At 46.1% G+C, this 22,809-nt stretch overlaps 1 protein-coding gene across 1 annotated transcript in view; it reads right to left on the bottom strand.

Annotated features, from left to right (window-relative positions):
- Positions 1-3,273, bottom strand: part of BSN (bassoon presynaptic cytomatrix protein) — a 220,681-nt gene extending 217,408 nt beyond the window's left edge. Inside the window, exon 1 of the mRNA XM_082265336.1 lies at positions 3,062-3,273. Coding sequence (XP_082121462.1) covers positions 3,062-3,183 — 122 coding nt within the window. The 5' untranslated portion in view covers positions 3,184-3,273. The remainder of the gene's footprint in view (positions 1-3,061) is intronic.
- Between the last annotated feature and the right edge of the window lie 19,536 nt (positions 3,274-22,809).

Below are 22,809 nucleotides of genomic sequence, written 5' to 3'. Positions count from 1 at the left end.
AGTACAGTAGAGGGGCCCCTGGAATTATACTAGTGTTGTGGCCCCCCTAGTGTAGTAAAGACACTTTGGCCCCAGTGTATACAGTGTACGGTGCTGGTGTATGACATCAATGTATAATATATAATTGTATAATATAATGTATGAATGAAGGAGCTGTCCGCCTGGGTGGTGCTGAACCCTATCTCTGTGTGTAGTAGGATGCAGTACAGGGGCCCCTAACATTTTACTGCCAGAGAGTAGTGTGGCCCCCTGGTATACACTATGATATCTGTATGGTGGTGGAGGAGCTGTCCGCCCTGAGTGGTGCTGAACTCACACGCCTCGTGTTGGGCCTATATTGATGTATTGGGATGCAGTCCAGGGGCCCTTGGCTACATACCAGCATGGTGTGGCCCCTGTGTATACACTATGATCTCTGTATGGTGGTGGGGAAGCTGTCCTCCCAGGGTGGTGCTGAACTCACTCCGTGCCGTGTTGGGGCCCATACTGATACATTGACACCTGGCAGTATACTGGCATAGTGGAGACCCAGAATGGTGTAGAGGGGTGCAGTACCTGGGCCCCTGGCAGTATGCCGATATGGTGGGGCCCCTGGCTAGTATACAGGTCTGTAGTAATATAGTAATGTGGCCCCTGTGCATACACTATGAATTCTGAATGACGGTGGAGGAGCTGTCCGCCTGGGTGGTACTGAATTCACCCTGTGTGTATTGGGAAGCAGTACAGGGGCCCCTGACAGTATACCAGTATGGTGGGGTCCCCGACATTTTACACTTAGAGTGTGGTGTGGCCCCTGTGTATATGCTATGATATCTGTATGATGGTGGAGGAGCTGTCTACCTGGCCAGTGCTGAATTCGCTCTGTGTGTATTGGGAAGCAGTACAGGGGCCCCTGACAATATACCAGTATGGTGGGGTCCATGGCATTTTGCACTTAGAGTGTGGTGTGGCCCCTGTGTATATGCTATGATATCTGTATGAAGGGGGAGGAGCTGTCCGCCTGGGTGGTGCTGAAGCTGCAATGGGTATGATGGGGGCCCTTGAAGTATACTGGTGTGGTGGGGGCCTTCCTGCTGGAGTAATAGGATACAGTACAGGGGCCTTCTGAAGTAACCCGATGTGGTAGGGCCCCAGACCAGTGTACAGAGCCTCTGATTTATAATAGTGTGGCCCCTGTGATCTCTGTATGATGATAGAGGAGCTGTCCATCATGCATGGTGCTGAAATCAACCTGTGCAATGCCGGGGCCCAGACTGATGTATTGGGGTGCAGTACAGGGGGCCCCTGGCAGTATGCTGGTACCGTGGGGTCCCTAGCCACTGCCAGTATACACAACCCTGGTATTGTAGCAGTGTGGCCCCTGTGCATACACTATGATCTCTGTATGATGATAGAGGAGCTGTCCATCATGCATGGTGCGCAACTCAACCTGTGCAATGCCGGGGCCCAGACTGATGTATTGGTATGTGGTACAGGGACCCCAGGAAGTATGCTATCAATGTGGGGCCCCCACCCAGTGTACGGGAATGCAGTACAGTGGCCCCTGGCATTTTACTGTGGCCCCTGTACACACTATGGTATCTGTATGATGGTGAAGTTGTCTGCCCTGGGTGGCACTATACTAGTATAAATTGGCCCTGGACTGATGTATTGGGGAGCAGTACAGGGGCCCCCTGGCAGTATGCTGGTACATTGGGGTCCCAAGCATTATAGTAGTGTGGCCCTTGTGCATACACTATGATCTCTGTATGATGATAGCGGAGCTGTCCGCCATGCGTGGTGCTGAACTCAACCTGTGCAATGCTGAGGCCCAGACTGATGAATTGGGGTGCAGTACAGGGGCCCCCTAGCAGTATGCTGGTACGGTGGGGTCCCTAGCCAGTATACAGGGCCCTGGTATTGTAGTAGTGTGGCCCCTGTGCATACACTATGATCTCTGTATGATGATAGCGGAGCTGTCCGCCATGCGTGGTGCTGAACTCAACCTGTGCAATGCTGGGGCCCAGACTGATGAATTGGGGTGCAGTACAGGGGCCCCTGGCTGTATACTAGTATTGTGGGGTCCCCACCTGGTGTACTGAAGTGCAGTACAGGGGCCCCTGGCATTTTACTGCTAGAGTGTGATGTGGCCCCCTGGCATACGCTATATTATCTTATCTCTATGATTATGGAGGAGCTGTCCTGGGTGGTGCAAGGGCCCTGGACAGGTGTATTGGGGTGCAGTGTTGGGGCCCCAGACAGTACACAGGTATGGTGGGGGCCCCGGACAGTACACAGGTATGGTGGGGGCCCCGGACAGTACACAGGTATGGTGGGGGCCCCGGACAGTACACAGGTATGGTGGGGGCCCCGGACAGTACACAGGTATGGTGGGGGCCCTGCATAGTACACAGGTATGGTGGGGGCCCCAGACAGTACACAGGTATGGTGGGGGCCCCTAGGAGTACACAGGTATGGTGGGGGCCCCGGACAGTACACAGGTATGGTGGGGGCCCCCAGACAGTACACAGGTATGGTGGGGGCCCCGCATAGTACACAAGTATGGTGGGGGCCCTGGACAGTACACAGGTATGGTGGGGGCCCCCAGACAGTACACAGGTATGGTGGGGGCCCCGCATAGTACACAGGTATGGTGGGGGCCCCCAGACAGTACACAGGTATGGTGGGGGCCCCGGACAGTACACAGGTATGGTGGGGGCCCCGGACAGTACACAGGTATGGTGGGGGCCCCCAGACAGTACACAGGTATGGTGGGGGCCCCGGACAGTACACAGGTATGGTGGGGGCCCCGGACAGTACACAGGTATGGTGGGGGCCCCCAGACAGTACACAGGTATGGTGGGGCCCCGGACAGTACACAGGTATGGTGGGGCCCTGGACAGTACACAGGTATGGGGGGGGCCCCTGTTGATGTAATGGAATGCAGTCCAGGGGCCCCCGGCAGTCTGATGCACACTCAGGGTCACTGGCATTACACAGGAACAGAGGGGCCCCTAGGCCGGGGTGGTTGGAGTCCTCCCAGGGGCCCCTGTGTACAGGGTGGGGGGTCCCGGTGTCTCACCTGGCGGGCCCCGGGCTCGGTGCTCCTCCCCCTCCTCTCGGTACCGGCTCGGTGGGAGGTCTCGGAGCCCCAGGTGCTCCTCCCCCGGGTTCCCCGGACTCCAGGCTGGCCTCATTCCCCATCGCAGTGCCGATCCGGGACAACCGAGAGATCAGATCCGCCCGACCTCCGCCATCAGCTCTGTGCGCGCCCCCGACACAGCCTCACCGCGCGTCCCCGACACACAGCATCACGTGTCCTCCCCTCAGCTCCTCCCACCTGGAGAAGAGGAATGAATGCAATCTATCCATAGAGTATCTCTGAGTACAATGTATCCATAATATAGAGTGTATACAATGTATCCATATAGAGTGTGTACAATGTATCCATATAGAGTGTATATACAATGTATCCATATAGAGTGTGTATATACAATGTATCCATATAGAGTGTATATACAATGTATCCATATAGAGTGTACAATGTATCCATAATATAGAGTGTATATACAATGTATCCATATAGAGTGTATATACAATGTATCCATATAGAGTGTACAATGTATCCATAATATAGAGTGTATATACAATGTATCCATATAGAGTGTATATACAATGTATCCATATAGAGTGTGTACAATGTATCCTTATAGAGTGTGTACAATGTATCCTTATAGAGTGTGTACAATGTATCCTTATTGAGTGTATATACAATGTATCCATATAGAGTGTGTACAATGTATCCATATAGAGTGTGTACAATGTATCCTTATAGAGTGTGTACAATGTATCCATATAGAGTGTGTACAATGTATCCTTATAGAGTGTGTACAATGTATCCTTATAGAGTGTGTACAATGTATCCTTATTGAGTGTATATACAATGTATCCATATAGAGTGTGTACAATGTATCCATATAGAGTGTATATACAATGTATCCATATAGAGTGTGTACAATGTATCCATATAGAGTGTGTATACAATGTATCCATATAGTGTGTGTACAATGTATCCATATAGAGTGTATATACAATGTATCCATATAGAGTGTGTACAATGTATCCATATAGTGTGTGTACAATGTATCCATATAGAGTGTGTACAATGTATCCATATAGAGTGTATATACAATGTATCCATATAGAGTGTGTACAATGTATCCTTATAGAGTGTGTACAATGTATCCTTATAGAGTGTGTACAATGTATCCATATAGAGTGTATACAATGTATCCATATAGAGTGTATACAATGTATCCATATAGAGTGTGTACAATGTATCCATGTAGAGTGTGTACAATGTATCCTTATAGAGTGTGTACAATGTATCCATATAGAGTGTACAATGTATCCTTATAGAGTGTGTACAATGTATCCATATAGAGTGTGTGTATATATATACAATGTATCCATATAGAGTGTGTACAATGTATCCATATAGAGTGTATATACAATGTATCCATATAGAGTGTGTGTATATATATACAATGTATCCATATAGAGTGTGTACAATGTATCCATATAGAGTGTGTACAATGTATCCATATAGAGTGTGTACAATGTATCCTTATAGAGTGTGTACAATGTATCCATATAGAGTGTATATACAATGTATCCATATAGAGTGTGTACAATGTATCCATATAGAGTGTATATACAATGTATCCATATAGAGTGTATATACAATGTATCCATATAGAGTGTATATACAATGTATCCATATAGAGTGTATATACAATGTATCCATATAGAGTGTGTACAATGTATCCATATAGAGTGTATATACAATGTATCCATATAGAGTGTGTACAATGTATCCATATAGAGTGTATATACAATGTATCCATATAGAGTGTGTATATATAATGTATCCATATAGAGTGTGTATACAATGTATCCATATAGAGTGTGTATATATATATATATACAATGTATCCATATAGAGTGTGTGTGTATATATATATATAATGTATCCATATAGTGTGTGTATATATATATACTGTATATAATGTATCCATATAGAGTGTGTATATACAATGTATCCATATACTGTGACTACAATGTATCCTTATAGAGTGTTTACAATGTATCCATATAGAGTGTGTACAATGTATCCATATAGAGTGTGTACAATGTATCCATATAGAGTGTGTACAATGTATCCATATAGAGTGTGTACAATGTATCCATATACTGTGACTACAATGTATCCTTATAGAGTGTGTACACTATATCCATATAGAGTGTGTACAATGTATCCATATAGTGTGTACAATGTATCCATATAGAGTGTGTACAATGTATCCATATAGAGTGTGTATATACAATGTATCCATATACTGTGACTACAATGTATCCTTATAGAGTGTGTACAATATATCCATATAGAGTGTGTACAATATATCCATATAGAGTGTGTACAATGTATCCATATAGAGTGTGTACAATGTATCCATATAGAGTGTGTACAATATATCCATATAGAGTGTGTACAATGTATCCATATAGAGTGTGTACAATATATCCATATAGAGTGTGTACAATGTATCCATATAGAGTGTGTACAATGTATCCATATAGAGAGGGGGGTCTGCACTGATGGAGGTGGTTTGCACTTATGGAGGGGGGTCTGCACTGATAGAGGGGGGTCTGCACTGAGGGGAGGGGGGTCTTTACTGATGGAGGGGGGTCTGCACTTAGTTGGGGGATCTATACTGATGGAGAGGGGTCTATACTGATGGAGGGGGGTCTGCACTTAGTTGGGGGGTCTATACTGATGGAGAGGGGTCTATACTGATAGAGGGGGGTCTGCACTGAGGGGAGGGGGGTCTTTACTGATGGAGGGGGGTCTGCACTTAGTTGGGGGATCTATACTGATGGAGAGGGGTCTATACTGATGGAGGGGGGTCTGCACTTAGTTGGGGGGTCTATACTGATGGAGAGGGGTCTATACTGATGGAGGGGGGTCTGCACTTAGTTGGGGGGTCTATACTGATGGAGGGGGGTCTATACTGATGGAGGGGGTCTGCACTTAGTTGGGGGGGGTCTATACTGATGGAGGGGTCTTTACTGATGGAGGGGGGTCTATACTGATGGAGGGAGGTCTGCACTTAGTTGGGGGGGGGTCTATAATGATGGAGGGGGGCCTATATTGATGGAGGGGGTTTGCACTTAGTTGGGGGGGTCTATACTGAGGGGGGGGTCTCTGTACTTAGTGGAGGGGGATCTGTACAGAGTCCTAGGAGGTATATTCCCTCTCTCTACTATAGGTACTCAGTTTTTTTTTTTTTTGCCTAGTCAGGAGTAAGGACCTGGTTCCAGGATCTCTGGTCCTGGCAATTTTTTCTTTTTAGTTAGATTTTTTTCTCCTGTTGTTATACCTGTGAGGGCTACAATCACTTGTCGGGCTGGGCGATGGGCTAGATAATCTACTATAGATCCAGTGGTCACCCCAGTCTGGCCAGAGAGCACGCGCAGACCAAAGCTCCGCGCTAGGTCAGCTGCGACATGGCCCCACTGGACGGGGGCTGGCCTGCAAGTTAAACCTCTCGCGAGGTCACATACAACCAGGTTTCAGCCTGCGTCGCAGCATTCCTCCTGACCGACAGCACCCCCATTTCAATGGCGAGGAGTTCTGTCTGGAGTAGTGGTTCCTGGTATGGTGAGTGACTGTCCCCCCTCTCCCCTTGAGGGTTTTGGGATGGACGCGAGCCCCTCCCTGGGATGGTCGGACCACCAGGTTCCCCTCCTTACCATTGGGCACCCCCTCCCTTGTGTCTAGTGGACCTGTAGGTCATCTGCCCCCCCCTCCACCTATACTTGGGGTTGTATGGTGGTTTGGCCTACCTACTGGGACTGGGACAGGGTGCTGTACTGGCAATAGGGGCATGGGGGGGGGGGGTGAGCCATGGTGATCGGCTTGCAGGGGGGCTTTACCCAGTGGAGGCTCCACCTTCCTAATCTGTTCTTTGCCTGGGTCCCTGGGAGCCACATGGGGCCGCTATTTCATTGTAGCCTATATTCTGTATAGGCTGGCGGCCATGTTTGTGTAGCCGCGGGGGCCATTTTGCGTTAGCCCGGCATTAAAATCAATGGCGGCCATTACTGTGGAGCATTCTGAATGGCGATTTTAGCTGTGGGAGCTCCTCCTTATCTCCTGGTGCTGACCCTGGGCCTCTTTCCATCCTGGATGCCGCATGTGGAGTGCTTTGATTCTGGTGCTGCCGGTAACTACCTGGTGGGATGGTGGGGTCCTCGCCCTCTCTCTGCTGCGGGATCGGGGGGATGCTCTGTGGCTTGCGACCGGGTGGTATAACCAGCATTGTGGGGGCGTACCTTAGCAGTGTTTTTTTGCACTTTTGTGGAGTACCCTTCTTCCCCATGGAGTCTTTGGAGTACATTTCCCCACTTGACCTCTTCTCAGAGCCTGCGGGGCCCTCCGGGTCCCAACCATCAATTGATGCACTGACGGCGGTCTTGGAGTCCTTTGTGTCCCCGGTGGAGGTGGCTTTTGGGCAGCGGGGTAGTAAAAAAACGCCCCCGCCTTCCCCTCATAGTGAGGATGATTCCTCCACTCCTGAATCGGCGCATGAAAAGGTGCTGGTGGACACACTGATTGTGTCTGTGCATGAGACTTTAAAAATGGAGAATGCAGCTGAAGCTGCAGTGGCATCGGTTCCCTTTGGCCCTCACATACCGTCTAGAGCGGCGAAGGTGTTTCTGTTTCCTTCCTATTTTGACAGATTTGTCGCAAAAGAGTGGGAACGTCCAAGACATCCCATTGTGGTCCCTAAGCGATTCGCAATGAGTTACTCTTTTGAAGAGTCCCTCCTTAAGAAGTGGACTGTTCCACTGGTAGTGGATCCCCCGGTTTGCAGATTGAATAAGGCAACCATAATTCAGGTAGAAGAATCACCAGCTTTTAAATATCTGGTTGACGGAAAAGCGGAGGCTGTGGCCTGCAGTATGGCTGGCTCGGCACTCAGACCGGTCTTCACCCATTGCCCTGGTGTCACAAACTATGACTGAGTAGGCTAAGCTTTTACGCCTTGACCTGGAGGGTTAGCAGCTCCCCCCTGTCTTTGCTGTGCTGGCAGACCAGATGGTCCAGGGGCTGCAGTTTATCTGTGATGCCTCTTTGGATGCGGCTCCCCTAATTTCTAGACTGTCTGTTTCGGCAGTGGTCCTTAGGCATATTTTGTGGCTCAAATGTTGGTCTGCGGACCAGATCTCTAAAAAAGCCTTAACTTTTCAAGGAGATCGCCTGTTTAGAGCTACCCTGGATGACATCATTAAGAGTCTCGCAAGGGGGAAGAGCACCTAACTAAGAGAAAGGAACCTCGTCACAGACGTGTCCCCTCATTCTCGGCTCACAGGAAGTTTTTTCGTCCCTCAGGGTCGGCTGACAAAGGTTCAAAGGCTTTCAAGGCTTCTTTGGGAGGATCCAAGCGACCTGGTCTGGCAAGTCCAAAGCGGGTTTCTCCAGACCCGCAGACAAGGCTCCTTCTGCATGAAGGTGCGCCCTCACCCAAGCCTGGGGTGAGGGGGATGTCTTCGCTGGTTTCTGGGCCCGTGGAACTCCTTGGTGCAAGATAAGTGGGTCCACGAAGTGATACCGTCCAGCTACAAGATCGAGTTTCCTTCTTACCCTCCAGAAAGGTTCTTTCCTTCCAATGTGTGTCTGTCCCTGGACCAATTGCAGGCCCTCTTTGGGGCAGTGCAAGACCTGTTGCTTCAAGGGGTGATTGTTCCGGTTCCAACTTCAGAACGTTTTCAGGGGTTTTATTCAAACCTGTTCACAGTCCCGAAGAAAGAAGGCAAGGAGCATCCAATTCTGGATCTCAAGGCCCTGAACTGCTTTGTGCGGGTATAGAAGTTCATAAAGGAGTCTATTCGCACGGTGGTGGCATCCCTGCATCAGGGGGATTTCCTTGCCTCTATTGACATCAAGGACGCTTACTTACATATTCCAATATGTGTCTGTCACCAAAGCTTCCTCCGATTTGCCGTGGGAGAGGACCATTTTTCAGTTTGTGGCATTACCCTTTGGTCTCGCCTCTGCTCCTCGGGTCTTCACAAAGGTGTTGGCCCCGGTGCTGGCATTGTTACTTCAGTGAGGGATTGCAGTGCTGGGCTACTTGGAGGACCTTCTCTTGTGAGCAGAGTCTCCTACTGTTCTGATGGACAACGTGGACATCACTATACGGACTCTGAGGAAGTTTGGCTGGCTTCTGAATTATCAGAAGTCTGCTCTGGTTCCTTCCACAAAACTGGACTATCTGGGTCTGACTCTGGACTCAGCTCTAGCCAGAGTGTTCCTTCCTCTGGACAAACTCCAGAAATTGCATGCTGCCATTTATGTCTTGCTGTCCAGCAGGTGATCGTTCCTCCAGACTTGCATGAGGGTGCTGGGCCTGATGGTTTTTACCTTCAAGGCGTTCTTGTTTGCACAGTTCCATACAAGGTCCCTGCAAAGGGAGATCTTGGACAAATGGGACAAGTGTCCGAAATCTCTGGACAATCAAATCCGGCCGTGGCTTATGTCAATCACCAGGGTGGAACAAGAAGTGTACTGGCAGCTCTGGAGGTAGCCAACTTTCTTCGGTGGGCAGAACGTTTTGTTTTGGCCCTCTCCGCGGTACACATTCCAGGGGTGGAAAATTGTCAGGCAGATTATCTCAGTCGGCAGGCATTGGACCAAGGTGAGTGGTCCCTTCATCTGTTTCATCAGCTGTGTCTCCGGTGGGGCACCCCCAAGGTGGATCTGTTGGCATCTTGGCTCAACAGGAAGGTGCAAAGGTTTGTGGCATGGTCCCAGGATCTGCTAGCGGATGCCACAAACACGCTGGTGGCCCATCTGTGCTGATCCTTCAGAGCCCTGTGCCGTAAACAGAGGCTCCCGCGTGCATGCGCGAGAGTGACATCATTGCGGCTTCAGCCAATCAGATAGCCGGAGGACGCTGTGACGGTGTTCACCGTCACTGTGGGTGAGGGACAGATACTTGGGGGACACTGAAAAAATGGGTTGGTTAACTTCAAATGAATGAGTAATATTTATCAACAATATCTCTCAAAAACTATGAAGATTTATTCTCACTTTACACTGTGAGACCTATAGCCTGTTGCCATGAAGTCTGTGCCACCTAGATGTGTATTCCATGTATTTCAATGAAGGAGACACGCAGACTGTCATTGGCAGTCTTGTCCTATTGTCTGTTTTGAGATGGAATGTGGATTGTGTTAAGTCTGCCTGTCCCATTGTTAAATGTTAAGGACCTCACATTGTTCTGTCCAGATAATTAGTTCAGGTTAATTCTGTTTCTGTATACAATTTCATCTGCATGAAAATGTAATCATGCAACCCCTGACCTGATGGGGTATTAAGATCGGGGGGGGGGGGGTCCATGCTGTATATAAATTCTGTGTGACTGTTCAATAAAGTGTGATTCTAGTACAAGCTAAGTGTCAGGCTAGCTTTGTATGGAGGGCGGCTGGAATATCTATATATGATCATGACTGTAAGGAAGCCGTATACTCAGGGCCATCCTACCGAATGGGCACGCTGGGCAATTGCCCAGGGGCCCCCACTTGCCCAGCGACCCAGCCCCAGCCAAGCATTAGTCCCGATTTCCATTTGCATCCCGCCACCGAACTTAGCAGGTGGCAAGAGCCTGTCGGCCCTGCGCTGCTCTCAGACCACTTAGGCCATGGAGGGGGAGCTCACAACTGCAGGAATGCCTGTCTGCCTCCACGGGAACAGGCACACACAGAACAGTCGAGTCTGACTCCTGTCCGTGTGTGTGTTCACCGGACCCAGCCCCCGAACTTGGAAGCTGTCATTAGCCTGGCACTGCTGTACCAATAAATATCGCCTTATCGATAATTTGCATTTTTATTCTCGTGGGTGATTGTGTCGGCGGGGCCCCAGTGCACTGCATTTCCCGGGGCCCTTTAATGCTCTTAAGATGGCACTGCGTATACTGACGGAAGACCACAAGTACAGTGTGAGTCGAAGGTTCCGTTACAGACGCGAACCCGGAAGGAAGACGGGTGAACATGTCAGCCGTGTCAGCAGTGAGCGGGCGCTGCTGCGGGGGGGCTTCGTTCTAAGGTAAGTATTTCATAGTGAGCTAGTATGCGATGCATACTTGCTCATTATGCCTTTGTCTTGCAGGTTTTTATTCTTTACTTTTTTTTTTTTCGGACGTTTACAACTTCTTTAACTTTATTATTTAATTCATATTATGCTGTGTATTATGTAGAGTGGGGTAATGAGGAGAGCGGTCTCCTTAGAATGCCCAAGGTACAAACCCGATTCCAAAAAAGTTGGGACACTGTACAAATTGTGAATAAAAACAGAATGCAATGATGTGGTAGTTTCAAATTTCAATATTTTATTCAGAATACAACATAGATGACATATCAAATGTTTAAACTGAGAAAATGTATAATTTTAAGGGAAAAATAAATAGATTTTAAATTTTATGGCATCAACACATCTCAAAAAAGTTGGGACAAGGCCATGTTTACCACTGTGTGGTCTCCCCTCTTCTTTTTATAACAATCTGCAGACGTCTGGGGACTGAGGAGAGAATTTGCCCAAGTTTAGGAATAGGAATGTTGTCCCATTCTTGTCTAATACACGTTTTTAGTTGCTCAGCTGTCTTAGGTCTTCTTTGTTGCATCTTCCTCTTTATGATGCGCGAAATGTTTTCTATGGGTGAAAGATCTGGACTGCAGGCTGGCCATTTCAGCACCCGGATCCTTCTTCTACGCAGCCATGATGTTGTAATTGATGCAGTATGTGGTCTGGCATTGGAAAATGCAAGGTCTTCCCTGAAAGAGACGACGTCTGGATGGAGCATATGTTGTTCTAGAACTTGGATATACCTTTCAGCATTGATGGTGCCTTTCCAGATGTGTAAGCTGCCCATGCCACACGCACTCATGCCACCCCATACCATCAGAGATGCAGACTTCTGAACTGAGCGCTGAAAACAACTTGGGTTGTCCTTGTCCTCTTTAGTCCGGATGACATGGCGTCCCAGTTTTCCAAAAAGAACTTTAAATTTTGATTTGTCTGACCACAGAACAGTTTTCCACTTTGCCACAGACCATTTTAAATGAGCCTTGGCCCAGAGAAAACGCCTGCGCTTCTGGATCATGTTTAGATTTGGCTTCTTTTTTGGCCTATAGAGTTTTACCCGGCAACGGCGAATGGCACGGTGGATTGTGTTCACTGACAATGTTTTCTGGAAGTATTCCTGAGCCCATATTGTGATTTCCATTACAGTAGAGTTCCTGTATGTGATGCAGTGCCGTCTAAGGGCCCGAAGATCACCACCATCCAGTATGGTTTTCCGGGCTTGACCCTTACACACAGAGATTGTTCCAGATTCTCTGAATCTTTGGATGATATTATGTACTGTAGATGATGAGAACTTCAAACTCTTTGCAATTTTTCCTCGGAGAAACTCCTTTCTGATATTGCTCCACTATTTTTCGCCGCAGCATTGGGGGAATTGGTGATCCTCTGCCCATCTAGACTTCCAAGCGACACTGCCACTCTGAGAGGCACTTTTTATACCCAATCATGTTGCCAATTGACCTAATAAGTTGCAAATCGGTCCTCCAGCTGTTCCTTATATGTACATTTACCTTTCCCAGCCTCTTATTGCTACCTGTCCCAACTTTTTTGGAATGTGTAGCTCTCATGAAATCCAAAATGAGCCAATATTTGGCATGACATTTCAAAATGTCTCACTTTCAACATTTGATATGTTATCTATATTATATGGGGAATAAAATATAAGTTTATGAGATTTGTAAATTAGTCCATTCCTTTTTTACTCACAATTTGTACAGTGTCCCAACTTTTTCGGAATTTAGTTCGTAATTCACCGTTGCTTTATAAATGGACACGCGTGTGTTCAGTTACTGTATGTCTCGTGAAATTACAGTAACATGAAGTGTTCTCCACTGTTCGAAGCACTTGTAGATCACTTCACTCCTCAAAGGGAGAAGCGATCTACCACACTTCATAAACAGGCACTCAGAGAAGTGTCATCTTCTCTGAGAATGACCAAGAACTCAGCAGCGGTAACTTACCGCTGCTTGATAAACGGACACCATAGCATACAGTGTGTAACACATTGAGGTTGATTTCCTAAAGGCAAACAGACTGTGCACTTTTGCAAGTGCAGTTGCTCCGGAGCTTAGTAAATGAGGTAAAGTTTCTCTTTACAAAGAATCCCCCATCGTGTGCAAGGAAAATTTAAAAAAAAACAGCATTTTTGCTTGGACATATTTGGATGATGGAGGTCAGCAGGGCTCTCCCTCACTTACTAAGCTCTGGAGCAACTGCACTTGCAAAAGCGTACAGTCTATTTGCTCTTAGTAAATCAACCCCTCAGTGTTTGGTGTGTGTCTGTTTCAGGTTTTTTTTTATCAGTGCGAACGCAGGGGAACGCAGTTCTGGCACCTCCAGCACTGAATGTATTTTATGGCAAGGAGTGCTTGGGTGTGCTGGAGGGTCAGGTGATTCTGTGGGCTGGGGGATCTATTGTCACTGGTAGGGATCTATTTTTTGTGTGGGGCTTTATTGTTGCTGGCTGGGGGAGGTGTCTTATGTTGATGGGGGATCGATTTTTGCTGGGAGGGATATATACCATGGAGGGAGAGGTCTATTACTTCTGGCGGCTGAATGGTCTATTGATGATGGCTGCTGGGATATCTGTTGTTGCTGTTGGGGGTCTATTGTTGCTGAGGTGGTTTTTTTTCTGGGGGTCCATTGTTGCTGGGTGGATCCGTTGTTGTGTGGGGGATCTATTGTTGCTGGGGTGGGGTCTATCAAATTCCATAAAAATTACTTAGTAGCACAAAAAGATACTTGGTTCTGTATTCTCTAAAAGGGGCAGTACTGGGAGGTGGGTAGGGAGTGGAACCAAGGGACGGTGCTCAGAGATGGGTAGGGGGCAGAGACAAAGGATGACTAATGCCTCGTACACACGCAACGATTATCGACCAACCGATCGGCCGTCTTTTGTCCAGTGTTGTTGTGTTGGTTGAAATGTTCTCTAGACTGCACACAAATTTTATCGGCCAACAAAAACCAATTTCAGAAGTGATGTCATGTGCTGGTTAACTTTCTGTGTGTTTTTCCTTCTCTGAGCATGCCCAGTCTTGCTCATCAGATTTTTGTCTGCCGAAATCTGTACTGACTGAGGAACAATCGGCCGTTCTGTTGACGGCCAACAAAAATTTTATAGCATGCACACCAGATTTTGTTCGGCCGAAAAGTCGCAGTCGGTTGTCGGAAGCATAATACTAACAAGCCGAAAATCGGCCGATCGGACATTGGACGAAAATTCACGGCCTACAATCGTTGCGTGTGTACAAGGCATAAGAAGGAAGGAGTTCCTCCTACACCTATTCTCTGAGCCCTCTCAGCCCTGGTGTGTATACTTGAATGCAATGGGATTGATTTACTAAAGGTAAATAACCTGTGCACTGCAAGTGCAGTTGCTCTGGATCTAAGAGGATGTAAGGAAAATAAAATTTAAAAAAAGCATTTTGCTTGCACATGATTGGATGATAGAAATCAGCAGATCTTCCCTCATTTCATAGCTTCCCCTCAGATCTAGAGCACCTGCATTTGCAGTGCACTTCTAGTGCACAGTATACTTGCCTTTAGTAAATCAACCTCAATGTGATCAAGGGGTTAAATGTGTACCTAGAGGCGTGTTTCTAACTGTGGGGGGGGGGGGCATGGCTTGTGAAATGACCATAGAGACCTGTGATCCTATATAGAAGGATCACAGGTGCTCTGTGATCATTCCAGGGAGAAGAACGGTCAGCTGTGTTTACAACAGCTGACCGTTCTTCTCTCTCAGTGGGGGAACGATTGCTGGTGGCAGGCGGCAATCGATGCAAGGAAAATAAAATTTAAAAAAGGCATTTTGGTTGCACATGATTGGATGATAGAAATCAGCAGATCTTCCCTCATTTCAGAGCTTCCCCTCAGATCTAGAGCGACTGCATTTGCAGTGCACTTCTAGTGCACAGTATACTTGCCTTTAGTAAATCAACCTCAATGTGTTTATAGTGTGTGTAGTGTATATAGCCTGCATGTCTCTGTATGTCAGTGGGCATCTATCACTATAACTGGGTCATAAGAGGAGATTTAATAAAACCGGTGGGCTCAGAATCTGGTGCAGCTGTGCATGGTAGCCAATCAGCTTCTTCAATGAAGCTTTGACAGAAGCTGGTTGGTTACTATGCACAGCTGCACCAGATTTTGTACAATGCAGTTTTCGTAAATCAACTCCATAGTGTGTATATATTGTGTATTATATGTATATGTTGGGTGTATATATATATACAATATAATTCTGGCACATCTTTCCTGAGGATTGGTGACCAGAACTGTACAGCAAACTCCAGATGTGTCCTAACCAGAGTTTTGTAAAGTGGTAGAATTATAGTTTTATCCCATAAGGAAATACCCTATTTAACCGGTTGCCGACCGCTTACCACATATTTACTGCGGCAGTCTGGCTCTCGCAGGAAAACCGACGTAGGGCTACGTCGGTCGCTTGGAGGCTCGTCAGCAGGGAAGCCGATGCAGCGGGTAGGCAGCTCTGATTGCCGCCTGACACCCGCGATCGCTCCCCGCTGAGAGAGAAGAACGGTCGGCTGTTGTAAACACAGCTGACCGTTCTTCTCCCTGGAATGATCACAGAGCGCCTGTGATCCTTCTATATAGGAACACAGGTCTCTATGGTCATTTCACAAGCCACGCCCCCACCACAGTTAGAAACATGCCTCTAGGTACACATTTAACCCCTTGATCACCCACACTGTTAACCCCTTCCCTGCCAGTGTCATTATTACAGTAACAGTGCATATTTTTAGCAGTTTTTAGTAATGTCACTGGTCCCCCCAAAAGTGTCAAAAATGTCAGTCAGGGGTCCGATCTGTCCACCACAACATCGCAGTCCCACAAAAAATCACAGATCGCCGTCATTACTAGTAAAAAAAAAAAAACAATAAAAAAATACATAAATCTTTCCCGCCTTAGTAGACGCATTAACTTTTGTGCAAACCAATCAAGATAAGCTTATTGCGATTTTTTTTACTAAAAATATGTAGCAGAAAATAAATTGGCCTAAAAATAAAAAAAAATTCTTTTGGGAATGTTTTATAGCAGAATGTGAAAAATATTGTTTTTTTTTTCAGAATTGTTTATAGCGCAAAAAATAAAAATCGCAGAGGTGATCAAATACCACCAAAAGAAATCTCTATTTGTGGGAAAAAAAGGACATCAATTTTATTTAGGTACAGCGTAGCAGGACCGCACAATTGTCCATTAAAGTAACGAGTCTGTCATCTACTAGGACCTTTATTCCCCCAGAGGTTCTCCCCCTAGTGTGTAGCATGCATTCGTATTTTTAGCCCCCAAGTGCATTACTTTACATGTCCCTACATTGAACCTCATTTCCCATGTGTTTCCCACCCCTCTATTTTATCAAGGTCTTCCTGTAAGGTTGCTTTATCCTGTTGTAAAGTTATTTCCCTGCCTAGCTTAGTATCGTCAGCAAACACTGAGATTATGAACAAGTTAACCACTTCAGACAGCGCTATAGCCGAAAGACGGCAACAGCGCGGCTTTGTTGTTCTGGGAGGACACTCCATGGACATCCTCTCAAAACCGCGCCACTTGGGGTGTGCATCTGGTGCACTTTGTGATCTCAGCTGATTATAGATAGCGATAAAGAGCCAATCACAGTGACCCTTTACTATGTGATCAGCTGTGTCCAATCACACATGCTGTCCCAGCATGTGGAGGAAAGCCAGTAACTGGCAATTGCGACAGAGGACATCTACACTGATAATCAGGGCATTGATCATCAGTGTCCTGATGATCAGTGCAGCCCCAACAGTGCCAGTCAGTGCCCATCAATGCCTACCTATCAGTGCCCATCAGTACTGCTTATCACTGCCCATCAGTACCGCCTATCAGTGCCACCTGTCAGTGCCCATCAGTACCGCTTATCAGTGCCCATCAGTGCTGCCTATCACTGCCCATCAGTACCACCTATCAGTGCCATCTATCAGTGCCCATCAGTACCGCTTATCAGTGCCCATCAGTGCTACCTATCACTGCCCATCAGTACTACCTATCAGTGATGCATGTCAGTGCTTATCAGTGCCCCCTATCAGTGCAGCCTAATAATTGCCTCCTCATCAATGCCTATTGGTGCAGCCTACAAGTGCAGCCTCATTAGTGCCGATCAGAGCAGCCTCATTAGTGCCGATCAGTGCAGCCTATCAGTGTCCATCAGTGTAGCCTCATCAGCGCACATCAGTGAAGGAGAAAAATTACTTATTTGCAATATGTTATAACAGAAACAAAAAAAAGTGGGTTTTTTTCAAGATTGTTAAGCAAAAAAAAAGCCAGTAGTGATTATATTCCACCAAGATAAAGCTCTATTTTTGTGAAATGATAAAAAATTGATATGGGTGCAGGGTTGAATGACCGCACAATTGTCAGACAGCGCTGAAAGCTGAAAATTTACCTGGGCAGGAATGGGGGAAAAAGTGTCCAGTATTTAAGTGGTTAAACAGGTTTGGTCCGAGGACAGAGCCCTGGGGTACCCCACTTATAACTCCAGACCATTCTGAAGATACACTATTTATCACCACCCTCTGAACCCTCCCCCTGTAACCAGTTCTCTGTCCAGGTACATACTGTATACTATTGTCAACACCAATAGAGCTCAATTTGTGAATTAAGTGTTTATGGGGTACTGTGTCAAATGCTTTGGCAAAGTCTGGATATCCCACATCCACAGGTCTTTCTTTATCCAGATTAAAGCTCACTTTCTCATAGATGTTTATAGGTTGGCTTGGAAAAAACGATCTTTCATAAATCAATGCTGGTTACTACTAATAATACTATTCTTATCAAAAAAATCCTGGATATGGTCCCTTATCATCTCCTCCAATAGCTTACAAACTAGTGATCGACCGATATCGGTTTTTCGTTGCCGATACCGTTACCAATATTTTGCATATTGGTATCGGCCGATATGGGTCGATATTTTCGTACAAAAAAAAATATATATTTTTTTTTATTTGACAGGTACTCTTGTGGAGGGATCTGGGGATCTAAAAGACCCCAAACCCCTCCTCTGCACTTAAAAGCATTCAAAACGCCAAGTTTGGCTGTTTTGAATGCTGTAATTTTTTAGAATCTGGCGCCAGACAGTACCCGGAAGTGATGTCACTCATGACATCACTTCCGGGTTTTTGCATGGAGACCCGATCAGAGCCGAATGCGGCTTTGATCGGGTCTTCGGCGGCCGTGTAGGCTGGTTGCCCGGGTCTCCCAGTGGGACGGGAGACCCGGGCGAGCGGCGGGAGGGGGGTGACGTCCCCTCCCGCTCTTTGTAATGACAGCCGAGCAGCTTCTCAGCTGCATCGATTGTCATTACAAGACAGCCGACCATAGGCTATGGACACTGGTACCGGGGTGATGCCTCTAGCTGCAGGCATCACTCCAGTACAGCACTTTCCGAAATATCAGCAATATCGGTAACCTTCGGGGCCGATTCCGATATATCAGGGAAAGTGCATTTCGGCCCTCGATATATCGGCTTTGCCGATAATCGGTCAATCTCTATTACAAACTATTGATGTTAGGCTGACTGGCCTGTAGTTTCCAGGTGTGTATCTTGGCCCATTCTTGAATATTGGTACCACATTAGCTTTTTGCCAATCCGCTGGCACCATTCTGGTCAGTAAGCTTTGCTTAAAGATTAGGAATAGTGGTCTAGCAAAGACCTGGATGACTTCTTTGAGGACTCCAGGGTGTAAGCCATCTGGTCCTGGTGATTTGTTTAAGTTTAGCTTTTCCAGTATTTTTAGGACACTGGCTTCTGTTAGCCACAAGGTTACACTCCCTGCTATGTTGCTAAAAATACCGTCTTCTCTATTGTACCCCACTATTTCTGTAATAAAACCTGAGGAGAAGAATGTATTTAATAGAGTTGCCTTTTCCTTGTAATTTGTAACCAACTTCCCCTGATCAATCTTTATGGAGCCAAAATTCACTGACTTTGCTTTCTTACTATTAATGTACTTTTTAAAATGTTTTGGAATTCTTTTTACTCTTTTTTACTATGTGTCTCACGCGGTCTATTTTTGCTGCTCTGATTACGCACTTACATTACTTATTCTATACTTTGTAGTGCTGAATTGTTGACAGTGTTCCCATCAACGGGGACGATGGAAGCAGTCTTTGGTATAATAGAAGCAGTCTCTGGTATGAGGGAAGCAGTCTCTAGTATAATAGAAATTGTCTCTGGTATGATAGAAGCAGTCTCTGTTATAATGGAAGCAGTCTCTAGTATAATAGAAATAGTCTCTGGTATGATAGAAGCAGTCTCTGGTATGATAGAAGCAGTCTCTAGTATAATGGAATTAGTCTCTGGTATGATAAAAGCGGTCTCTGATATAATAGAAGTGGTCTCTAGTAAATATAGAAACGGTCTCTTATATGATAGAAGCAGTCTCTGGTATGATTAGAGGAGTCTCTGGTATGATAGAAGCAGTCTCTGGTATAATGGAAGCAGTCTTTGGTATAATGGAAGCAGTCTCTGGTATGAGGGAAGCAGTCTCTGGTATGAGGGAAGCAGTCTCTGGTATGATGGAAGTAGTCTCTGGTATAATGGAGGTAGTCTCTGGTATGACAGAAGTTGTCTCTGGTATGATGGAAGTAGTCTCTGGCATTATGGAAGTAGTCTCCGGTATAATGACAGTAGTCTCTGGTATGATGGAAGCAGTCTCTAGTATGATAGAAGCAGTCTCTGGAATAATGGAAATAGTCTCTAGTATAATGGAAGCAGTGTCTAGTATGATGGAAGCAGTCTCTAGTATGAAGGAAGCAGTCTCTAGTATGAAGGAAGCAAGTCTCTAGTATGATGGAAGCAGTCTCCAATATGATGGAAGCAGTCTCTAATGTGGTGGAAGCAGTCTCTAGTATGATGGAAGCAGTCTCTAGTATGATGGAAGCAGTCTCTGGAATAATGGAAATAGTCTCTAGTATAATGGAAGCAGTGTCTAGTATGATGGAAGCAGTCTCTAATGTGGTGAAAGCAGTCTCTAGTATGATGGAAGCAGTCTCTAATATGGTGGAAGCAGTCTCTAGTATGGTGAAAGCAGTCTCTAGTATGATGGAAGCAGTCTCTAGTATGATGGAAGCAGTCTCTAATATGGTGGAAGCAGTCTCTAGTATGATGGAAGCAGTCTCTCGTATGATGAAAGTAGCCTTGGGTATGACAGACACAGTTTCTAATATGATGGAAGCATTTTACTGGTCTCTAATATTCTTATTGAGTTGTGGATGTTGTGTCACACCATTCTTGTTGGATATGATGATCCCTGATGGTGTTCTGGTCTTTTGTAACACAAAAAATGTTGTCTGAGAGATCCTTTGCTAATGAGAGTGTCCCTATTCCTTCAGGTGTGTATAGACCACATTCTTTCTTTTTGAACTGGCTTAGGTGTGTGTTCAGTACGTGGATGGAATGGCTGTATTTTAATCGTTTCTTCTGGCAGCAGCCATCTAGCTGTGTTTGTTCTGCAGGCCGGCTTGTGTAACATTTATATCATTTTTTTAACAAAAGTAAAGCTCCCATTTATGTGATCCTTCGGTTGTCTCCCCGACAGTAACGTCTGATAATTGTCTGGTAAATCTAAAGACACCCGGTGCAGTTTTTTGGCCGTTTGATCCATCGTTTTGTGGCGTCACGCTGCGTTCCTATCACAGCTCCAGGAATAAGCAGAGACGTGTTACCAGCACAATGATAGAGACCTGGTGCACTTTTTCCCTCATTACCTCCTGGGAGGGGAGACGGGCAGGATTAGGGCTCTGCAGCTGCTGCGATCATAGCGATAAAGGTGGTAACGGCAGATATTAATATTAGACGTGAAAAGACTTCAGTGCCAGGTGAAAGCTTCACACATATTGACCAGGTCCATCTGCTGCAGGCCTCCTCGCGCGGACACGTGGACCTGGGTTTAATTGCGCTTGTGATAAGGATTTAATTGGTGCCAATTCAGCCGTCATTAAATCTCTTTACCTTCCGTCTCGCCTCTTTGCTCATTCCAGCCTGAATTGTCCCTTCCACTCTCATTACGGCCTTAACGTAAAGGTCGCGGCTGATTCCATTACGCTTGTCACGGGAAACATATTTTCCAACAGTTTCGCCTATTTATAATATATGTAATATTTGCACAACTTCTTTTTATTGAAAATTTGCCAGTAAATCTTAAAGCGTATCAATGGTCAAGATGTAAAATCACATCTTCCTCATATCTTCATTTCAACATTGTGTTCCAATTATTTCTCGCCTACTCCTATTATTCTGAAGGATCTTACTTTGTTAAGATCCCCACTGTGACATGTCTGGGTTTCTTAGCTCAATGGTAGTACCAAAACAGTGAGTTTACTCTATCACAGATATAGTGTTTAGGGCTTTCCTGCCAACTTGTATTTAAAAGAAAGTCAAAATTCACCTTGGTTCCTCAACTGAGGGGGAGGATTGGAGCAAGGCCTGGGAGATGGTGGCGAAATGTTCCTTCAATACCACAACTCTTGAAGCAGCCTATAAAGTTCATCTGTCCTGGTTCGGATTGCTCATGCCTATCCTGGTAATTGAGATAGATGCTTTTGGAATGGGGGTCAGTATGGGGAAGTTCTGCATTTCTGGTGGTCGTGCCTACGACTGATAGGCTTATGGTCAAGGGTTTTTTTGGCTGCTGCAGACGTTGTTTTATGTGACAGTTCTCAAGGACGTCAGGTTGGCTCTCCTACATTGTTCTATACCGGGCCTTTTCGCAGGTCAACAGAAATTGGCTTCCTACCTTTTTATCTCTGCCAAGCGCACCATAGCTCAGGCCTGGAAGACTCCTATGGTTGCCTTCCAGGGTGTGAAAGCCCGGTTGACCACTATGATGGTCAGCGAACAGATGTCCAGTATTCTTAAGGGTTTACATCCAAAGTTTTTCAAAGTCTGGGAACCCTGGATAAGCTACTGCTCCTCATCCTTATCTCCGACCAGTTATGGTCATTTATACTGTAGGTGTTGTGCTCCTCTGTGCTTTCTTGCTTTCTTCTCTCTTCCTTTAATACTCTTTGCTCTTCCTTTCTTTTAACAGATACGACTTGTCATTGGTGATTGTCACCCCCTTAGAGGACAGCTTGACAATAATAGCAATGTTTTCTCTGACTTTTCTACCGGTCCTCTTTGGCTTTGGCTAGTCCTTTGCTGATTTAATAATATACATTGCCTATTTGTACTTGTTCTTAACTAGAAAGTTAAGACTGCACATGAATTTTGTCGGCCAACAACAGTCGACTGCAGAAGTGATGTCATGTGATGGTTAACTTTGCGTGTGTTTTTTCTTCTCTGAGCATGCCCAGTCTTGCTAATCGGCTGTTTGTCGGCCGAATTCTGTACTGACTGGCGAACAATTGGCCGTTCTGGTGTTGGCCAACAAAAATTTTAATGCCTGCACACCCGATTCTGTTCGGCCGAAAAGCATCATACTAACAAGCCTACAATCGGCCGATCGGTCGTCGGCCGAATGTTTAAGGCCGACAATCGCTACGTGTGTACGGGGCTTTAGTGTGCTTTTTGGCCCCAAATATTTATGCTTGTGCTGAGTGCAATATTTGAGGTGGGTGATCATCCACGAAGTGCGGTG

This window comes from Pelophylax lessonae, assembly GCF_965119305.1.
Source record: "Pelophylax lessonae genome assembly, chromosome: 8".
Lineage (NCBI taxonomy): Eukaryota > Metazoa > Chordata > Amphibia > Anura > Ranidae > Pelophylax > Pelophylax lessonae.
Note: the sequence above shows the minus strand (reverse complement) of the source record. Positions and strands in the feature narration are given on the sequence as shown.